The sequence below is a fragment of the Corvus kubaryi genome, unplaced genomic scaffold (assembly GCF_017639235.1).
Source record: "Corvus kubaryi isolate FWS band 111438036 unplaced genomic scaffold, C.kubaryi_AGA036_p1.0 133, whole genome shotgun sequence".
Classification (NCBI taxonomy): Eukaryota; Metazoa; Chordata; class Aves; order Passeriformes; family Corvidae; genus Corvus; species Corvus kubaryi.
Window position 1 is genome coordinate 35,790,436 of NW_024580667.1, and position 19,912 is coordinate 35,810,347.

At 40.5% G+C, this 19,912-nt stretch overlaps 1 protein-coding gene across 9 annotated transcripts in view; it reads right to left on the bottom strand.

Moving 5' to 3' along the window:
- Positions 1–19,912, bottom strand: part of MBNL2 (muscleblind like splicing regulator 2) — a 90,520-nt gene that overhangs the window by 33,302 nt on the left and 37,306 nt on the right. For 8 of the 9 annotated variants that reach the window (XM_042043537.1, XM_042043510.1, XM_042043519.1 and 5 more), the window contains exon 3: positions 586–750. In XM_042043537.1, coding sequence (XP_041899471.1) covers positions 586–750 — 165 coding nt within the window. Of the gene's footprint in view, positions 1–585; positions 751–3,251; positions 3,263–19,912 lie in introns of those variants that run through there. The other variant, XM_042043579.1, reaches the window with a different exon arrangement.

A 19,912-nucleotide genomic window follows, 5' to 3' on the forward strand; every position in this document is an offset into this window, starting at 1 on the left:
TGTCACTGCCTGGATATGAAGTGTCTCAGGCACTGTACGAATCACATTGAGAAAAAACACTGAGTTTGTGAAGTGCATGCACCACCAATTCTCTGTCTTATCCTTGGACACTTCAGACTTCAACAGAGCAGGAAAATGCTACCCATTAACCTTTGTTCCTGGTATTTGGATTAAATAATATTCAAAGCCACTCAAACCCACAGACTCCTGAGAAACTTCGTGTTCCTACTCAAGTAACTTACTAGCAAATTATTGTTATTATATAAATTTTCACCTCCAGAAGGATTGTAGGTAAAAATCTTGCAAAAATGACATGAAATACATGAAGGGGGGTGGGGGGTTGGGGGGGGGGAAGAGGAAAAAATTGCAAGTTATTTTGGGATAAAAGAAAAATAAATCAAATCTACAGCAACACTCCATTACATCTTCAAATGGAAATATAAATGAGCATATCTCTAGCATCTTGACCATTCCTTAAGTAAACAGACAGGGACTATTTTTATTGATACTATTTTGAGAACTTCTGCAGGTCAATACAGTCTTCAACTTTACTTACCATTAACACCATCAGAGAAATATACTTACCACTGGCTGTATTGGTGTCCCTGGAAACATGAACTGCATTTGCTGGGCGAGCATTGCTGCTGCAGTTTTTTGTTGGATTAAGTTGTTCCTGCCATTGATTTCCAGTTGAGTTTTCAAATGTGTTGGTGGATGAAGGTACTTGCAGTTCTCCCTTGTACAGCGACCCTGGAACAAGAAGTCACACTAATCGGTCGGCTGCTTTTGATGATAGTTTAATGCCTTCGAGCAAAGTATTACACCATAAACTAAGTAAGAACTAATGAAACACAGGGTGTTTCCTGGGAACTGTGTAGAGGGCTGGGAGGAGCTGATAGCATGGAGCTCTGCCTCAGCCCACCACCTCTGATTGATCATTAAAGCTAAGAGCCATGGAAAAAAGAAAGAGAAAGGCTTTGAATCAGCATTTTCATTGTTAAGTACAGATCAGTGTCATACAACTAATAATCTCAGAACAATCCAGACTGCCTGAACTGCCTCTCATGACATCTTGGCTAAAGTATCTGGTGTTACCATAACCTAAATGGTTTTTTATAAATGACATTACATTATGAATAACAAATTGAAACCTTCTTCAATTGAAATGCAGCTTTTAAGTACAAAATTTTAAAAATAATTGTGTGATCATGGCAGTGAGGATCTAAAGTTGCCACTCTCTGCTTGTGTTCTCTCATACACTCACCCTTATTCCAGTTCACTGCCTTCCAGCCTCCTGTTTTTATTACATCAGCACAACTTTGAACTATTTCCATTCAAGTATAAAAGAACAGAAGTAAAGGTGGTACTTTTTACAGCCTAAATTTAGAAGCAGTGCATGGATCTAAATCTGAAGGTACACAGCAAAAGAAAAGCTCCCGATCAACATGAAAGGAGTTTTTAGACAGTTATGAGATAATAAGAGAATAAAAATATAGGTGGGCTGTCATTTCTGAGGTGGCTTGGATTAGAGGAGATGGATCTACAAGCTGACTCCAAACATAGGTAGAGCGGTGTAAGACGCACTGATATATTTTCCCCCAGGAAGGGAAATCATAGGGTGCACCAGGAAGTTGTGCAGCTGCAGGGCAGGACCTACTGAGATCAGAAGCTCCTTGATGACACAGCTCACAACCAACCACAGAATTTTAGGGGCTGTGACTAGAGGGCCTAGAGCATTAGTCAAACCACATTTGATACATTCAACTTGTGTAAGTTAAGTTTCCAAACTGAGATGTTTTTAAGAAGTGCTTTTTAAACTTTCCATTCACTGATATTAGGGCTTTACTATTGGTAGACAAGCAGGAATATCCTCCTATAGCCAAGAAAGCATCCAGATCCCTGTGCTGGAATATCACACAGTACAGACAAAAACTGGCTCTGTGTATGCCCACACACACACACACACACTCCTGCAAAACTTTCAGTAGGCTTCAAATGTCCCAAAACTAGTGTTATTGTTATACTTTTGACTTAGACACTAAAACAATGCTGATTCTGCCTCTAATCTGCTACAAGGATGTCATAACTAGCTGTACAGGAGTGAATGAAACATGTTCAGAAAGGTTCTGCTGTGTCGAGGCTGATGGGAATGTAATCAGCTATTTCCACACTATTAAACTATTAAGAACTTTCCTGAACTGCCTGCCCCTGGCTGCTGCTTGGAGTATGCTAAACAGTAGAGACCAGAAAACTCAAGAAAGTGAAAAATTTAAGAAAAAGCAATGGTCTCAACACTCATTAACAATGGTCTCAGTGCTGTTTTAACCTCCTAGTACAGATGCAGCCACTTTCAGGACATCATGCCTTCTGTCTGTTGAGAGAATCACCAATGCTGCCTTGGTTTAACCAATTACACAAAAGGAACGTTACTTTGTCAGCTGGCATGAGCAGAACCAGAAACAGTCATGATTTGATGGACACAAAAGAAGGCTGGCTCTTTCATTTTGGGGGTAACGTGGCCTTTGCCATCATAATGCTAAACTGGAGCAGACTCAGTGCAGACAATGAGCATAAGCTTTTTTGTTGGCTGATGAGGCCAACTGTTTTAGACATTTTCAACTGAGATCTATTTTACCTTAGCCTATTTTGTGTATGAATGGCTTGTACAGCAAATCTAAAAATTAAAACAGCAAAAACATATCGAACTACTGAATCCGATGGAAATATCGACCTATGGAATCAAAACTGTTCCTTAAATAAGGACTGAGAGCAACTCTCCACCACAGTGGCTTCTGAAGTACCTTAAACCTGACGAGTGCCTTCAGCCAGACCTCCAGTCTTACCTCTGACAGCATACAGCTACTGTGTACCATCACTTCAAGCTCCGCAAAGCAACCCACAGTGCACAAAAGATTGGTTATTTCTGAAAACTTTCAAAATAATCCAACCATACAAAACTGTACTGTCCTCTCTAAAGTTATTCATGTCTGTGCCTCGTTTACTAGCTTTTTGAGCTCCCGGTTAGCAGCGAACGTACGTACTATAAAAGAGCTGTGTGGTCCTGCCACGCCACTATAGAAAGCCCTCTAAACAGATCAAGCCTTGTTGAAATTAAATGACCCAAAATAAACTGCAGTGGAATGAGCACTGAAAATAGTGAGTAAATTAATCCAGCCCTCACTACCAAAATGGCATAAATTCTGAGACCAGCTTTTTTCCTTTTTGGACCTACAATGGTAGCAGGGAAACACCTATAAGGAATTTTGCATTGCTTTTTTCCCAAATGCTCCATGTCCCAACTATTAATCAATGCACAAAAAAAAATTCAAACTAGTAGTATCATTTCAGTCAAATGGGACCCTGAAATTTTTTGCTTATTAAAAAGTGAAATATGAAGCCCAACTGACATGACAGCACATACCAACCAAGAAGCAGAACAGGCAACTGTACACAACATGCATATTCAACATATTGGTTGGGTCACCATCAATAAAGAGTCCACTTTGGATTCTTGCAAAAAACTACTATGCTAGAAGGCCACATTATCACAAATACAGAGACAAAATCAGGTACTTTAACTCTCAGGTGCATCAATATCAAGCCTCTGGAGTGAGGCTTGGTTCATCTTAAAACCACAGCAGTTTAGGAGCTGCTCCACAGACATTCAGTCCCTCTGGCACATGAAGGAACAAACTCAGCAGAACAAGGCAGGCGGCAGGGAAAAATAATTGCTTCTTACAACTTTTAACCTGTTCCCAGATATGAGTCAGAGTCCTGAAACTAAGGGCACAGACAGACTGGTTTGAAACTGGGTCCCTAGAAACTCCTGTCACCCATGAAGTGAAGGTTATCAACAAGCACATCATAAGCGGCTGTGCACTTCCCATGGGAGTTCATGCGAAAAAATCACTTTCAGTGAGCTGTCTCCTTATCTGCAATGGATAGGAACAATGAACAGACATCAGATTACATTCCCAGCAGTCTGTTACTCCCCTCATCCTGGAAGGATGGTACCTAACTCTGACCTTTTATTTCTTTGCCTTTGTCCTCTACAGCTGCCCAGCCTACTGCCCAGCACCACATTTCAGGCATGTAATGGAAAGTTTTAACAGAAAAATTACTTTCCTACTGCTAATTATCCAGACTGGAACATGTCGTGGCTCCTGTCAGGCTGTGCCACAGGTTTCATTCCAGTAAAGCAGTGGGAGAGGGAAAAGGTGCACTGAGGAGCTGGGAACTCAAAGGACTTCAGTGCCCAATACCAGGGCACAGCAAAGAGAGGCTCCACTTCTGCAGGGGCAATGGTCTTGGGAGCTGCTGCCTGACTGGCTTAATTTCAAAACCACATCTCTTAACATGCCATGTCACACCATTGGCTTTTTTTTTATCAATAGATTTTCCCATTAAGAACAATGGGTAGTTTGTCTTAAGATCAATGCCACAAGACAGCCCACGGACTAGAGTATATTAAAAAGCTAGATATGTGCTTAGAATTTTAAATTTCAAATAAGCAAAATGAGGTGAATGTCAAAGTAACACCCCATAACTTTGCATGTTAACACACTAAGAATCCATTTGCTGTCTACAAGTTGTGCAGCCACCTCTCCATCTTAAACATTTCATAAATTCACAACTTCTTTCAGTATTTTACTCTTGCTGTAATAGTAACAATAATAATAATTAATTCAAGCTTGGGAATTGCTTATGATGTATAATAATGAGTTAGCTTTTACTTATTAAAATTACCTTTATCTTTCATAAAAGTAAGATGTTTGAACAGGGAAAAAAAAAGGCAAAACAATGTTTCTTCTATCTCTTCAGGCAAGAATCAACTAAAGCTTCTGGAATTATTTCACCCGAGTACGGAATTTCAGGCAATTTATTGATGCTATTAGTGGGAAATAACAGCATGACTCCCCCACCTAACAGTGTAGCCTCACATGTGACACACCAAAAAGACGGGTTATCCGATGAGAAGCAGAAAGTGGGAGGCCTGTTGCCCTGCAGGCGTCTGTCCCTTGTTCCAAACCTCGCTCCCCAGGCTGCTTCCACCAGCTCCCCCTACCCACCTCTGTTCTCCATAAACTCCCAGCTTCCTACTGTACCCCACTTCCCTCCTTCCGTCTCCCCCGCAGCACCCTCCCACCTCTCCTAACTATAGCCCAGGAAACAACTCACATGATAATTATAACTCGCTCGAGCCGTGCGTGTCCTGGAGATCCAGCCAAGACGTGCACGCTGCTGGCAGACCACACTCGGGAGCGGCTTAGTGCCCGCTCCTGCCTTTTCCTTAATAGGGTAAAACTCTGGATCTCTCTTCTACCCAGACACCGATTTTTGCATAAGCAGTAAGAACTTTGAGATATGTCTTTGAGATGTCTGCTTCCAGAAACTTTGCTTGAAATTGGCTACATTATTCAGAAGTTATTAGGGTGAGAGGATGATGCTGGCAAAAATACGGACAGTGCAATTATGCAAAACCTGTTTCCCTAAGAAAACAAGCTAAACCTAAAATGCAGATGAAATTGTATGAACTCTCAAGATTAAATATGCAGTCTAAAGGGAAAAGAAGAAAAGTATATGACTTCCGAGACATGAAAGAATTTAGAAGGCATCTGAGCAGCTAGTTCTACAAGGCAAAAAAAGATTTTCTGGTTTCCAGATAGACACTATGAGAGCCAAACATTTGCTGGAGTTAGAAAAGACACACACAAATTTTTAAAATGTAATAATCACCTGATGCCACAACTACCCCTCCCACTCGAAAAAAACCTTGCAGTTTTCTGCATGCCTTGCACACGCCTGTAAAGATCAGAACACATTTTAAAACAGTAATGCATTTGCAGCTGTGAGCATGATGCTTAGCTAAACATCACCTACTGACGACACTACACACTCTTCAAACCCCAGCAGAGTGGGAGCTAGCACAGGCCACTGTCCAGGGTGGTGGCAGCACATGGCAAGAATAGCCACAGAGACAGCAGTGTCAGCAGCTGGGGTGGTACCTAAGGCATAAGTATTTCTCTGGAAGAGTTTCTGTCAAGAGCAAAAACTGTTTTTTCTCCTTTGGGATTCCTCCTCAGCAAATTGTGGCTGGGAACATGTGTGGCCTCACCCAATCAATTAACAAATTTTGGTATTGCATAAACCAGGAACTTTTCAATTGCAATAATCCTGTGCTCCCTGAGGCTAAAAATAGACCCAGTCAATAGGAGGGCAGATATTTTGAGATACTTAAGCTTCTGCTCCTATGCATAGACAGCCACACTAATAGCCTAAACCATCCAGTTCAAAAGTTATTTTTTAAATGCAGAAACATGAAAAAGGGAAAAAAAAAACCCCCAAGACACTAAAGAAAACACTGTGTATTCATACACAGAGAGGGATGATTCCTCTTGCTCTACAGGATTTGAATGCATGCATTTCCCTACATATTTTAGTACATGAGAGTTCAATCACCAACAGCACTTCCAACACTCATGGAAAACCCTCAGACTTCATTTTGGACTGAATTAAAAAGTATTTCCATCTAACATCACAATCCATGAATTCAATTTTCCTATGCAGGTCAATCTGCTTCCTAACTTCACTCAGGAAGTAAAAAACCAGACATCACAGCTCCATTAAAGTATTCCCTTTGCACTTGCTGTGAATATGCACCATCTCACACAATCTGTAGGACTACACATGCATATGTTGAAGGACTTGGGGGATTTAGTTAAACCTTAAGAATGACTAGCCAGAGATTTTTAAAAATGTAACACAGCATTTTATTTCTTCCTTAAGGTATACAAAGGAATTTCAGGGTTTTTTTTAATTTTGCATAATTTCACATCTAGAGTACATTGACTTGCAAATATATATGCTTATGAAAACACAATTTGTTTAGCCTAAGCAGAATTTTATATAATTTTATAGAAAGAAATGGAGGTCAGAATAAGATCCCTTATCTTGAAAATGGGACACAATTGAATTTGTGGAACAGAAAAATAATTCAAAAGGACCAAACTGTACTACTAATAGAAATATTAAGCTTTTGATGGAGAGTTCAAATACCTCAGACTTTACTATTTTCCATACATCTTACAAACACAAAGACCTAAAGGAAAAAATGTATTTCCAAACAATACAAGCATCTCTTATATTACACTTGAAATGGTTCAGCTGTTGGATCGGTTTTCCTGGAAAAAAACCAGACAAAAGCTACCAACAAAAACAACTTAAAAACAACTTAAAAACATTGCTGAGAACTTGGTTATGTATTTCTAAAGCCACCTTGCAAGTCCACCCACCAAAGTTAGTGAGTGTGCATACATATTTATATGCACCTACACACTTCCGTTTCAAGAAAAAGTAGAAAGCAAATTCACTTTTCTACTTTAAGGTAGAAAAGAAAGAGAAGGAAAAAAACTCTCAGGTGACTTCAGCCTGATTCAGTTTCCAACAAGCTAAGAAACCCATTAGCTACTCTTTCAATGACTTCAATTTTTTGTAAGAAACTAAAAGCTGGTAAAATAAAAATGATCATTTTATTCATAAAAGTAGAGAACAAGAACCGCCTGTAACTGACAGAAAAAATAGAAAAATATTGAACAAAAATGGAAGTCTTACAAAAAGATGGAATGTCTAAATGATGTAAGAGTCTTACCACTAAAGACTTAATAGGAGATATTTATTTAAATGGAAAAAGACAAAATGTTCTACCGAAGAGCACATTTGCAATGCACAAAGAGCTCTGAGTCTCTCAAGATGCTCTTTCAAACAAATGTTGAGCATAGCTATAGAGAATGGTTTAATAATTTGCCTTGCAATATCAAGGGAAGTGTACCCAATATCAAATTGCTCAGAAGACAAAGAACTCAGGCAGATATTGCAGATGCCAAAAAAAAGACATTTATGAAATTCTAAGTTGTTCGACAAACATCCTCAAGATTACTCTAACAAATAAGAAGAAAATTCAGACAAAGAGATAACAGTTTAATATCAATTTATTTTATTTCTGTGTTTACTGCCTTAAATATAATTTGAGAATAATAGGGCAATAGAGATTATCTCTTCCCCAATTATATAGCTGCTTTTGATTTTCTTTTCCCACTCCCTCCCCCCCACACCCCCCCCACTGGCACTCAAAATCAACCAGTTATTTTTATCTTAGCTTCAAGTTTGGCTACCAGCATTGATAGCAGTACATCACAAGCAACTGTGGACAATCCTTGAAATAAATCTTCACTCTAATGCACACAGACTGCTTCCATGGAATGAGAGGCAGCCAACAGGTAGTATAAGGGAAAAACCCAACAGAATGAACATAAAGAAAGCAGAAGGAAGCATAACCTTATTTAGATAAAATTCCTCAAATGTCTGATTTCTATTACATGGGTGGTGAGAGTCTTCGCACGGCGCAAAGCTGCTGTGTGTAGGCCTCCAACAAACACAGCTCCACCCGTGGGAGGACTGGATGCAGCCTGACATGGGACTCAAGATGGGTTTTAATAGCAGAGCAGTGATTTTTAAGCCCTCCAACTCTGCTCAGCCAGAGAAGTCAACATACTCTCTGATTCCTGCATTATAGAAAAAAATGTCTAAAACCTTTATCGAGCCTCAGGATACAGCATTACACACAGTTAACTGATGGCTGGGCAGCTTTAAACCTGCTCATCTCAAGGATTGAATGTTTTCATGGAAGACAGAACAGAGCCGTGTAAATTGCGGGTGGGACCACACAGTAAGTCAAGGTGACACAGATTTTTGCTGGTAAACAACATTCTCCACCATTACATTTAACTTGACTGAACTGTAGAAGAAGAAGATAAGAGCTTGAGAAGAGGCAATTTTCTTCAAATTTTCTCAATATCTCAAGAGCAGACAAAAGTAGCCATTCCAGAATTAATCCCAGCAAAGAGAGGTAAGTTGTTTGGCTGCAAGAAACTGACAAGAGAAAAGGCAACAGTGGTGTAGCAGAACAGCAGAACACTGAACACGGAGATGGGTACAGCACAGCACCACCTCCTGACATACCCCTTTCCCCACCTCCTTTCCAATTCCCATAAAAGCCCTCAAGCAGACATAGGCTGACTTTAATGCAAGCTTGCTTGTATGAACAGGACTGAGATTAAATTCCCTTGGTTTGGAAACACCACTTTTCAGTGAAAAGGTAGGCAAGGGTAACTGCAGAACTGACAGTCAAGCCCTGAGACACCTTATTTCTCTCTCAGCGGCCTATAAAGGAAAGCCAGTGTGGCTCAGCGCACAGACTTCACCCTCCAATGTCCATACCACATATCCTCCACCATATCCAGGTTAGAGAAGAAATAGTGAGTAACAGGGACAGGTCTTTGCTGATGGGATGCCCACGAGCCCAAACAATGAACAGCCCAGCAAGGACCGGGCAATGGGCTCACAGCAGTTCCCTCAATGACACGCCGGAAATCTTAGTGCACCTCAGGAAAAGCCATAAAGTCAGTTACGCAGCATCAAAAAGGAGCAGGAGATATGCCTTGGTAGTGAGAAGCCTGGTTGACTGGATCAGAAAGAAATGGGAGGAGAGCGCTGCAAAACTGACTATATTAGCTTCCTACAGCAATTCACCTGGCCAAAGGAGCCTTGAGAAGATGCTTCATTTGAGAGTTGTAGTGAATTAAGTGTGATTTGGAAAAGGCCTGTTATTTGGAAGAGTCTCACCATATGGAAAAGGTCATCAGTATGATGTAGCAAGTCCCTGACATACAAAAGGAATCGACTGGGGTACTACAGAGAAGGGCAGACCTAATGTACGCCAGAAGCAAGTGACGACCTTGGACATCAGCATGCTATAGCCCCCAGCGCTCAAGCGGGATGCCCAGCAGTCCTGAACTGCCACCAGGTGACCTGATGTATCACTGGCAAGTCCCTGTGCTGCTCCTTGAAAATATGCTTTTTTCACTTTGGCCAGGCCACCCTGCACTTGTCTATTTGGTGGGGCTCCCAGTCCAGCTGGGGCTTCCTGGGACTCTTCCTTGTTGGGGATTTCACACTTTCTTGGCCAATCAATTGGTAAATAAATGGAAAAAGCAAGGGCCAAGCCAAATACACAGATCGCCAAGGACACCTTACATAACTGCAGAGGTGAAAAGTACAGAGTCTTGTCCCTCTGCAGAGGAGAAATGTTTACCCACTCTCAGCGGCAGCGCTGGCACCGCAGCTGCATTATTAATAAATCATCAGCTTTGCTCCTCGGACCAGCCAGCAAGGGCTGGAGTCTGACACCAGCTCTCAACTGATTGGAAAGTTCCTGAAAACAAACAGAAATTAAAGAAACAAACTCTAAAAATGAACATAAACACATTTTCAAGGAAGAATCACACGTAAAATCCTTCTTAATTTTTATAACTGCTGAGAAGAAGCAAACAAATTATTGAGATTAAAAGACACCATATCACTGTGGGGCTGCCTACAGAGAGCAACCAAGTGTATCTGACCTGAAAAGCTAAGGGGAAACAGGGCACCTTTCCTTGCCTTTTCTATACCCAGTCCATGCTCCTCCTCTTCTGGGAATTGATTTCTTAATATCAGTGAAACATTTTAGTTTCTATCTTTTCTTGCAGTCTGACACACCTTGAATTTCCCTCTTCAGGGAATGGGGAAAACAGCACTACTAGGAAGAGGGGCAGTGAGACCCCTGCTCTGAGGCAGCAGGACATAAGAGTTAGCAGTGAGAAATACCCATAAAATCAACAAACTAAATCAGCTTAAAAAAGGGGGGGAGAAAGAAGAGTGGTAAGAGGTCTATAAATACAAGCAAGAGGAAAGAATGAAGACCTGGAATTCCAGTAAGCTAAAAAAAAAAATCCCTTTTTTTTTGCTGAATGCCTATCTATCCCCTTCCACCAGGTATTAGGAAGCTTCCAGAAGATCTAGCAAAAATAGCAAGAAATATAATGCAGCTACATTTATCTCAAATGGTAGCTTACGGAATTAAGCAGCTAAATCACGGTTATGAGAAAAGATAAGACACATTAGGATGTCTTATTACTTTCCCTGAATACTATATTCATTCCAGTACTAGAATATGGGATTGTGATCTCGAGAGTGCTTATAACTTCTCAATACTATGTTGAAGGAGCAGATAATTATTCTCTTCCTTAGACAGATTCGGCACTGACTAAATAAAATTCTAGGTTAATTTCAAATTAAAATACTGCCTCTAGGTTTTCTAAGGCATATATCCATGACTTTGGGGGGAACGCACACACTAGACTCCCTACCATTTATTATACGGCAATGACATTGGAATACCCTGACGATCTCCACAGTACCTGTCTTCATCAGCGTCATGAGCAGATGCAGTGATACCAACCTCAATTACATGACCACATCTACTATTTTGCACAGCCTTTCCCAGACAGCGGATGGTATTTCTTTTAACCCTGACAGTCAGTTGTCAATGCTCCAACACATATTCATCTACCTCCTGGCCTGAATGCAAGCTACTCACTCCCTTTTGGGCCTGTGCATAGGGCTGGCTCTAAAGGATCACATTAGTAATGGTGCGGTTAAAATTATTAATGGATTTCTCGGTCTTCTTGTGATACTAGACAGCATTCCTCCCACTCTGCACAGAATAAACTGAGACCAAATATGGTTGAAGAGTTGAGAAGTGCCTGCAGTTTTTGGCTGCAGGCGTCTGTCCTCCTTTCACTTTGCTCTTGCATCCATGTGGCACATGCAAATGCCTCACTAGACACCTACTGCTCTTGGAATTTGGGAGTCCACCCACCTCATGGCTAGCAGCAAAGATGCCAGTTTCAGGGACCCACTCAGTGGTTTCCAGAGAAGAGGTGAACACCTGACCAAGAGGCCATTTCCTTCCAACTCTGCCACTGCCTGCCTCTCTTGCTGCACTAGCACCATTTGGGTGGAGATCTGACCCCTCTACATGCCACCCCTCTCCAGAATGCTGTCTGTGACATGCACACACTGAGGCATAGGGCTGGAAGAGAGCAGACACTAATGTTGTCTGGACAGCACATCTCCAATACATTTTCCTTAACTCTTGGCTCCCACCCAGTTCACCTGACCAAACTCCCACTGTGTCCCAGATTTCTTCATCTCCATTTCCTCACATTCAGCCTTACCTCTTCCCTGCTCCCTGCTCCAGCACCTGATGCCAGAAGGAGCTGTACCCTTAGTCTGAAGCCAGCTGAGTGTATGTGGTGCAGTCTGCCTGCACAAAGCCTCTGCTAGGCGTGCATAGATGGTGAGTTTTCATACTTAAAAAATGACCAAATTTGGGTGAAATTTCACAAAAATAGCAGAAGGAGAATTACTGGTATCAGAGCAACCCTTCTGGTGCTGGATCTCAAGGTGCAGCTATAAACAATGAGAAATCAAGTTTATTATTGAGCCAGTTTAAAAAAATGTAGGGAAAACCAAGGTATTTACGTCTCAACTGTTTTTCAAAGACGGTTGAAGTGTTTCCCCAAAACTTTAAATAAACACTCTGAGTCAGTAATTGAAATGTTTCAGCCCAGATAATTGCATTTTGAGAGACTTACAAACCGCAGAAAGAGAGGATATTATTTGGAAAGTGGTGGGGAAGATTAAATCCAGGTGATGATGATGGCACACTGTTTGTTGGTAATAAAACACTCATGTGTGTCTCATCAACATGCCCAACCAAAGGCTAATGATTACAGCAACTCCAAGCATTTATGGAGCAATAAAAGTATTTAAACACAATGGCAGAAAGCAAAACATCCACGTTAAAAATGAAATCTGCTGGACCATTAACCCAGAAATACTTTAATACAAGCAGTTGTTACATGTTCAAAGCTGATGCACTCCACTGACAGAATAAAGAGTTACTAAACAGCATTTTGGAGAATATAATGCCTACATGCACATAAACATCATTTCAAGGCGAACACTTTGCTCCACTTCAAATTGCATTGAAAGGGATTGTGTACTAGTGTACTAAGTCTTTCCAGTGTCACAGCAAAGCCCCAATGATCTATACAGAAAGAAAAAAAAGTCATGAATTGAGCCATTTGATTTGAGCAAAGACTACTTCAATTTGTTTTCTTCAGCATTTTGAAGATGATACCTTCCCACCTTTAACTCTTAGTAGGGAAAAGAAATTAATCAAGTATTGACAGGCCATTACAACATCTAGTATAACATGTGCAAACTCACTTGGAGAAAGGAACCACTTTTGTTAACTTGTTCTTGCTTCCCCCTAAAGTTTCTACAGGAGACAATCAGGCTCCGCTGCAACAGTGATAAACTGACAACTTTCAGCGTTCTATCTCCTGGAAGCCTTCACAGGTTTGGCACCCTGCTCATCTGTTTCTCAGGAGAAACTAACTGAGGGTCTGAAATACTGTTCTGCAAACGGGAACCAAAGTACAACACAATTTACGACTTTCTTTTGTGGGTAAAGTGTTTTCACTGCCTGCACCTTATCTGAGCAGGAGTCACAAGACGGAGGTTCCCATAAACATCTTTTTGTCAAATGTTTCCTGTTGTTTGGCTGCTGGAAGGGAAGAGGCAGGATGCGGTCAGGAGCCAACAGCACAGCCAAGACTTCTGTCACTGCTTTTTATGCCTAAGTGACAACAACAACCAAGTGAGAAGCTCTAAGTGAAGATTATACCACCTTCTCCCTCTCTGCTCCCAAGCAGGAACAGAGAGACCAGAATTGCTGAGAACTTTCCTCTCCGGAGCAGGAAGGAAAAGACCACAACCACCAAGACCTCAAAATTTCATGCAGACTTTGAGAAGGTACTCAGCTCATAAAGTGGCCTGGCAGTGTGGCTGAACTATGTTTTCATTACTCCCAAGAGACTCATTTGTTGCAGCTACTTTAGAGGACTTTGGTTTAAATATTCTTTATAAATGTCACAAGGCTGAAGAATACATTAAACTAAAACTCTACAAACCAAAACAAAGTTTTATGGAAGAAAAAAAGCATAATGATCTCATGCTTTCCACAAGAGTGGCTCTTTCACAGCCAGAAACGATTCAGTATTTGTTTCTATTTTCTATTTGTCTGATACACACATCATGAAGTGATCACAACAATCGCGGCATTTCAGATTCAACCTAAAGGACGTACAGGTTAGAATGTAGTATGGTCAGAAATGTTACTCATAATTGAAGCCATCTTGATTCAGATTTTTCAAAAAGCCTTTGTAATTGCAGACAGTCTGGAAAATAAGTATTTAAATGGCCAATTCAGTGTTTTTTTCCCATCCTGCTGCTTTTCAGCGAGGAAAAATTGTGATGGATGAGTACCATTCATCACGAGAAATAGTCAAAATATGAGATCACTAACCAGCAGCTAGACAGGGTTTAGTCAACTCCCTTGTTTAATCACTGGGGATTCAGTGTCTGGATGGAGGGAGGGCGGGAGGGAGTTTAGAGGATTCTACAATTTAACAGTAATATATTAAAAATATTTTAAAACATTATAGTCATTTAAACCAGGCTGAAACAGCTAGCACTACTCATCATGGGTTTCCAGCACAGCAGAGAGAGGGACTCTCTCAAAGAACAGTGACTGCATGAAAGCTGGCATATGTAGCAATAAAAGCTATTTTGGCATGTTAGCAAGACAAAGACTAGAGTCAGGTCTTCTTTGTCAAGTGCAATCTAAAATCATGCCCAAAAGATACAGTTCCTGATACAAGCTATCATTTACCTCCTACCACTCATTCACAGGGAAGCTTACAAAATATTACTCTTCAGGCAATTGAAGCTTTATGCTTTGCTACTTAGTAAATAAGTAAAACAGTGAAAGCCAAAGGAAGACCTACTTTCAAAGATGTTTTCACATCTTTAGGCCAGTCTCGGGAGCACATAAGCTGCTCTGTAGGGCAAGTACCAGGGTATCAAAAAACACAGTATGGGAACGTAAAACTCATTAGGGATCTTCCAGATGACCTGTGAGCCAGACGGAGCATCTCCCTATGAGGGCAAAGGTCTGACCTAAGGCACTGCTGAATCAATCGCAAGCACACAGGTAAAAGATGGAGGAGGTTGGAAGGGCTGCACTCATTTCCCTTCATTGGTAAGCAAGCCAAACGCTACAGAATCAATGGATTATATACATGTAGGCAGACCAATCACATACAAACAGTGATATCTTTATAAGAGTACCTCTGTATCTCTAAAACTATGGCTTCTGACACAGAGATTGCTTTGGAAATGAGTTAAACATGAAGGCACCCCAAGCACATCATTATTAGCTTTATAATTGTAGTTTCATTTGTTTTTAGATTTTTAGAAACCTTTAAAGTGGATTGCTTTCAAGTATCTTGCCTTCCTACGAAAGATGTTATGGAATAGAGCAAATAATCTCAGTCTTCCTTGACAAGTAACTTCAGTACAAAGGAATAAACTGCCAATGGGGAAAAAGTCTTTCAATTAATTTAAAGTCAACATTAAGATTACAGAAATGCTGCTAACATTTTTAAAGGAAATTGTCTCCTTCAGTAGATATCAACAGGATTTTTATTTATTTTACTTTACCATCCCACACTGAAAACTCAGTGTTTCATCAGTGAGTACTTGTCTGAATTCTTCTTCATCAATGGTAGTGTCAATCTTAAAGTTGTAATGAATAGAACATACCAAATTAGCTTTAAAATTCAACTGTGCTTTAAGAAAAAACATAGTGAATTTTAAAGGTATGAAGGCCTCAGTAGAAGGTTCATCATATCTACAGACACCCATCACACTGTAGACCATGCTTTATTCGCTTTCCCATGCTATAATCCTGAGAACAATGAAGGAGAGACAGCAAAGAATGGAGATGCATGCCTAAAGGATTCCCTTGGCTGGCTGTATTTAACAAATAAAGTGTTCAGTTTTAACTAAAGAACATTTGATTAGCATATCATAGAAACCAAAGAAAAGGTAAGAGCTATGAAAAACCTTTTCAAACATCAAACAGAAATGAAACAAGCTTAAAAATAGAGTTGCCTGCAAGCAAACAATTTCTGGAATGTACTGGGGGAAGCAAGGGAGAATCCCACAACAAAGGAGATTGCAAAAGCCAACCCCGTTTAACAAGTGGAATTACCAGTTTGGAGACTACAGGGAAACAAGGCAAAAACACCAGCAAGTCTGATACAAAGAACTTTTCTCAGCATTTAATAAAAACACCAACATAAAGGCCAATTGCTGGGCAATTAAACATGGCTCTTTGGAAATGCAAAGCCTTATACAGACTTGGTTAACTACTCATGGAGTACTAGAATTAATGAGGAACTGCAGCTCTCTTGGAGTAAAGCTGAACAATTTCAGACACATCTGATCACAGTTGGAAAATGTTAAGCTATCTGGGTACCAGACAACAATTTATGTATCATCAAACAGCTGTCTGCCAATTTATCATCTGCTTCTTGCGGACACACAAAGAGCTGCTAACCTATAAAGATCTCAAAAACATGGTTCTAACACTTTATTTTTATGTGTGTTGTTAAAAACAAAGTCACCCATACACACTAGACCCTAGATGTACAATGAAGTATTTTTCAGATCTCTGACTGAAGCGAAGAGGATGATGACAACCCTGCTATGATGGAAACATGGTGGTTGCCACTGCTCTCCAACACCCTTAAAACCCCCACAGACCCCCTAAGGCTGTAGGAGAGTACAGGTAATTGAGATTTGCCAGTCTGGAAATGAGAGTCACTTTACAACATTTCTCCATGCCTGGGCATGGTCCAAGCAGGCACTGTGGCTCATGGATCCGAGCAGCAAGCTGATGAAGGCCCTCAGCTGTTTGATGCCACACAAATACTCAACGTCCCCAGCTCCCACTGCCTCTTCCCACAAGACAGAGGGATTATCCAGGATGGCCCTGAGTAGCTGCACTGAGAGGTATGGGATTGCTGGTGCTGTCTACAAACCTATGCCCACCTCTGAGGAACCAGCAGTAAAGCAGCAACCCTATCCAACCCAACCCAACCCAACCTCCCTTACCTTAGCAGTTCCCACAAAAACATGGGGTGAGCCAGCCTGGACTTGTGTGTTCAAGTAATTAGCTCCACATAAGCAATTATTTAATGGACTTCAGATAAACATCATCTTCCATTTGGAAAGGTAATTTATATACGAAACAAACTGCATCCACTTCTGTCTTTTGATCATGTTCACGAACAGATCAGGGGCTAACACTGATATTCCTACATCTTGTTAGCTGCCTTATAATTAGGAAAAAAATTAAATTCATAATCCAGAAGTTTGATTTTTTCTTTGTCTAAACCTAAAATAAAAATACACGTAGGCGTTCCTTAAAATGAAAGTGCTTCAAGGACAGTGGAGTCAGATAAAAATATATTGCCTGTTGGCTAGTGCACCATCACCAGAGAAGTGAAAACTGCTATTCCAACTACAGCCAGGAAGTATTTAGGACAGATATTCAGCCAACTTTAACTATCTCCTGAGAAACAACTCAACAAAGCCAGTATCTGTAAATGCTCTGACAATTTGTAACATAAAGAAAGGCTGAAGGTTTACAAGATTTCTAGCTCCTTTTAAAAATATGAAAAAGAACATAAAGGTAGAGGGTGAATGCATCATGCAATAAAACTTCACTTAAGTAAAAAACACTAACCTTCTTGAAAATAATTAAATCAGATGATAATGCACTTCATTAAAAAATCAGTTATGATGATAAAATGGGTAAAAGTACAGTGAAAGTAAAGTAGAAGTCTTACTTTGGTGTCTAAATTAGAAATTGGTTGAAAATTTTGGGAACACATATCCTAATCCTAATAAAACTTTCATATTTACATATGGCCAAACTAGCAGGTAAAATTAATGCCCAGGAATCTTTTAAGATTTGTCTCTCAAGATCTCATTGTAAGACCAATTTCCTTAGTCCAGTATCATTAACAACAGTCACTTTCGTGTTCACTGCAGCATACCACAAATGTGTTGATGAGTTCAGTGGTATATAAATCTGGAACAGCAAGAAAAAAAATGAACATCATAGGGCAATTGAGTTCACATTTCTCTGTCTGCTTCTTAGAACAACCCAACCAAACAACAACAACCCCACTAACTTTTTATTACATTTAAGGATCAAAATTAATGTTAAAACAAAAGTTTCAAAAAGAAGTGTGAAAAGTTCTCGTTGTGGGCCCTTATAGTTTTGCTAAACTGACTATTTGATAAAATATTTACCATCTACACTTGTGATATGGTACTATGGAATTTGGACACCTCCTCTCCCCCAGTTTTCTCCTATTCCCCTTCCTGAGCAATGTCAACAACAGCTCCCAAGACTGGAGTAGATTTGTTCCCCTCTGGCACCCTGTATTTCCCTCTGGAGTGCAAGCTGGGGTAGCTGCCCTCTTTTTCTGCTGCTGTGGTCTCCAGCTCTTCTCAAACATCCAGATTTTTTGTGAGTCACTCACGTCGTTACAACACACGCACATTGCCTCTGCACTTGACAGAAGGTTACAATTAGGAACACTTCTGTAATTACTTAGATGAGCTGTTGTACACCTCTGAATTTGTCTTCATATTCTCAAGAGCAAACCGCAGACTCCGCTTCTCAAGAGCCACTGCAGCTGCATACAAGTAAATAAATAAAAATCTTTTTTTTTTTGACAAATGATTCCGCGTTTAAGAAAATAAAACAGCTGTACTGTGTTAGACCAAGGTCCATCTAGCCTGGTATCCTGTTTCCAAAAGCAGCCAGCAGCAGATGCCTAGGGACTAGTATAAGAACAAGGAAACTATTTAGTGATATATATTGAAAATATTTTTCACATATCCTTGATGGAAAACAGAGATGGAATTTTGACAGAAGAGGGGAAAAAAGCAAAAGAAAACAAAGAGTCCAACACACACACCCTTTCCAAAAGCATGAAACATTCCTTTTGAAATAAAAAGAATTGAGAGGAAGATAAATCTTACTGATTTCCTTCTTTTTTCTTTTTGTTTTTTAAAGAAGCCCTTGGGAGCAAGGAAAAACCAGCAATTTACTTGCTATTCAAAGAAACAGTGTAAGTACATACTGATGCACATCACTGGCCAGTTAATTTTGAAGAACCCTTGACTACCAGTGTCAATGGCTTTTCTCTTGTGAAAGGGCCCTCATGGAAACCTACTGGTAGGGATTCACATCATGATATCCCAGATGAGAGCTCTGAAACAATTAAAATTAATGGATTTATAAACACAGCTTCCAAAAGTATATACCTCAGTTAGAGGGAAAGCCTGTTCCACTTAATGCCCTGGGTCAGACAAGAACCATTGAGGCACTATAGTGGAAACAGGCTAACCAGGCTGCACTTAGAAAAGAACATGAAATGTGGGGACAGTGAAGTGCCCCATGAAATCAGCTGGAGGTTTACAGTTGGTTTAGTTGAATATGGGATCAGTTGCAGAAGAAGTCATCCATAGGGACATAGGCTGGAGGGACTATGAAGTCACAGATGCAGAAATCAACTGCTTTGATTACACTGTTAAGCCTCATATCTCCAGGACATCAGATCTTGATTTTTAGATCTGTGTTTTTCAGAAGCTCCAGTTAAGCTAATGAAATGTGATGATGACTCGTGCTTATCTGGGAATGGGAAAAGAGAAGCATCAGGTTATGACAGAAGATTATGAACTTGAAGTTTGGAGATCAAGAACCAGCATTGAAAGAGCAGAGCATTTTTAACCAGTGACAAAAGCCCCACCCATTAGTGCAGACACAGACTGCAAGGTGTGCAGCTATAACCTGGAGAGGGAGCTGGTCATGGAAGAAGAGAACATCATGGATGCTTTCATCAACTACTGACTGACAGTAGAGACACCATGGGTGTGACCAACTGTGGAAAAGGCAGTCACAGCCCCAAGGAAGTATCAAACAATGACTGCTGAGGAAAGGCAGCCAGGCCTCTTCCTCTCCTGCAGAGACTCCACTTGAAAT